Source organism: Octopus bimaculoides, chromosome 28, assembly GCF_001194135.2.
Source record: "Octopus bimaculoides isolate UCB-OBI-ISO-001 chromosome 28, ASM119413v2, whole genome shotgun sequence".
Taxonomy (NCBI): domain Eukaryota; kingdom Metazoa; phylum Mollusca; class Cephalopoda; order Octopoda; family Octopodidae; genus Octopus; species Octopus bimaculoides.
Genome location: NC_069008.1, coordinates 7672878 through 7674555, shown reverse-complemented (window position 1 = coordinate 7674555; position 1678 = coordinate 7672878). Strand labels below are relative to the sequence as shown.

At 38.0% G+C, this 1678-nt stretch overlaps 1 protein-coding gene across 2 annotated transcripts in view; it reads right to left on the bottom strand.

Annotated features, from left to right (window-relative positions):
- Positions 1-1678, bottom strand: part of LOC106879029 (uncharacterized) — a 106411-nt gene that overhangs the window by 8842 nt on the left and 95891 nt on the right. For both annotated transcript variants that reach the window (XM_052977325.1, XM_052977324.1), the window contains exon 11: positions 706-805. In XM_052977325.1, the coding sequence (XP_052833285.1) occupies positions 706-805 (100 nt within the window). The remainder of the gene's footprint in view (positions 1-705; positions 806-1678) is intronic.

Below are 1678 nucleotides of genomic sequence, written 5' to 3'. Positions count from 1 at the left end.
TATATATATATATATATATATATATATGAAGGGGTTTAGTTCACTTGTGATATACAAGAAGAGGTACGCTGGTTAAGTGCTATAGTTGTTCAACTGTTAGGTTCCGAGATCACAGCTAAGGCTGGATCTAAGGATCCATGTTAGGGTTCCATTATAGCAGGTATATTTTATATTAGAAGAAAAGTCAAACCCAAGGCGCTTCCAAAACACAAAAAAGCTAACTTTTTAGAAATCCTTTAGATTTAAAATCTTTGCTATACTCCCCCTACCATAAACCTAACCAATACCTCAGATACATTAACATAGACTCTAATCACTATAAATCTACCTTCGATAGTGTAATGAAAGGCATATCTATCTGGATATCTGACCTCCCATTCACAGAGGAAATCTTCAATAACCATGCTGCATACTGTAACCAGGCACTAACTGCTAGTGGCTTCTAGCAAATTGTATTCATGGCAAACACTAGGCTTCAAAAACATATTGCTAATCTCAGTCCTGAAGTGACATACTCCACTACTAGATAAATAAACCACTCTACTATAGATAGACAAACTAAACCCCCTGCTAGTAACTTGGAAGGACTTTAGGTGAGTCTGTCTCTGTATGTGTGTATGTGTGCTTTCATTTCTACTGATGTTGATGACTGACATTTGAAAATTCACAATATTTAAACAAGACATGTTCCCATATACCACATACCTTTTGTTATTGGAATAAATTCTGTCACCGCGTGATACTCAATTTTGCTTTCTTTTGTTGCTTTGAATTTATACTCTGAGTAATCATTCCTCAAACTTATCTGAAATGATAGATTTGAAATATTATTTGCTCAACTCAGCTGTTTGAGTATTGATTCTGAGTTCCCTCAGTTCTTTGTGAAGGTGTTGATCTCATTCGTCCTAGCACTCTCTATTTGTCTCTACATTTTGTAGGGGAGAGACATTAAATTCTTTCCATCCCCCACCTCCCTCCAAGTCAATCAATCAATCAAACAACCAATAATATTTATATCACACAGTTCAATATATAGATTCTACTGCCTGACTATTCTCCTGTCCAGAAATATCCATCAAACATGTGATTAGCACTTTTGATCCTAATTAACTCTTAACGTCATAAACCGCTCGTTTGTGAACCACTTGAAAATGCACCTCATCACTAGGTACACAAACCAGTGGCGCAGGATATGACCCATATCATTGAAATCCATCGATTATAAAGGAAGTTATTACGTTCTGAACATACCTACCCTTTTTTACTCTCTTTTGGCCAAATCCTTCTTTGAACAGGGAGTTAAAACACAGAGAACTGTAGATGAGCATAAGATTTAAGAGAATGGCTCTCCATGCAACACTAATGGTAGGACATGGATTTAGTAGTGCAGAGCAATAGAACAGTCAACAATTATACACAGCTCCCACTGCATACAGTGGTAAGATGTAGCACTTAGGGGTACCTATTCACAGTAAGGTGGACTAAACTAGTGAGACTTAAACAGCACTGGAGATGAAGTTTTGCTTATTCATGTGAAAAGTGACATTTTGTGAAGGAAGAGTTTATTTTGAAACAAGTAACACCTTCATCATCAATATTACCCTCATTATCCTCATCACCATCTCCACCACCACAACTGCCGCCGCCGCCGCCGCCGCCGCCGCCGCCGTCGTCGCCG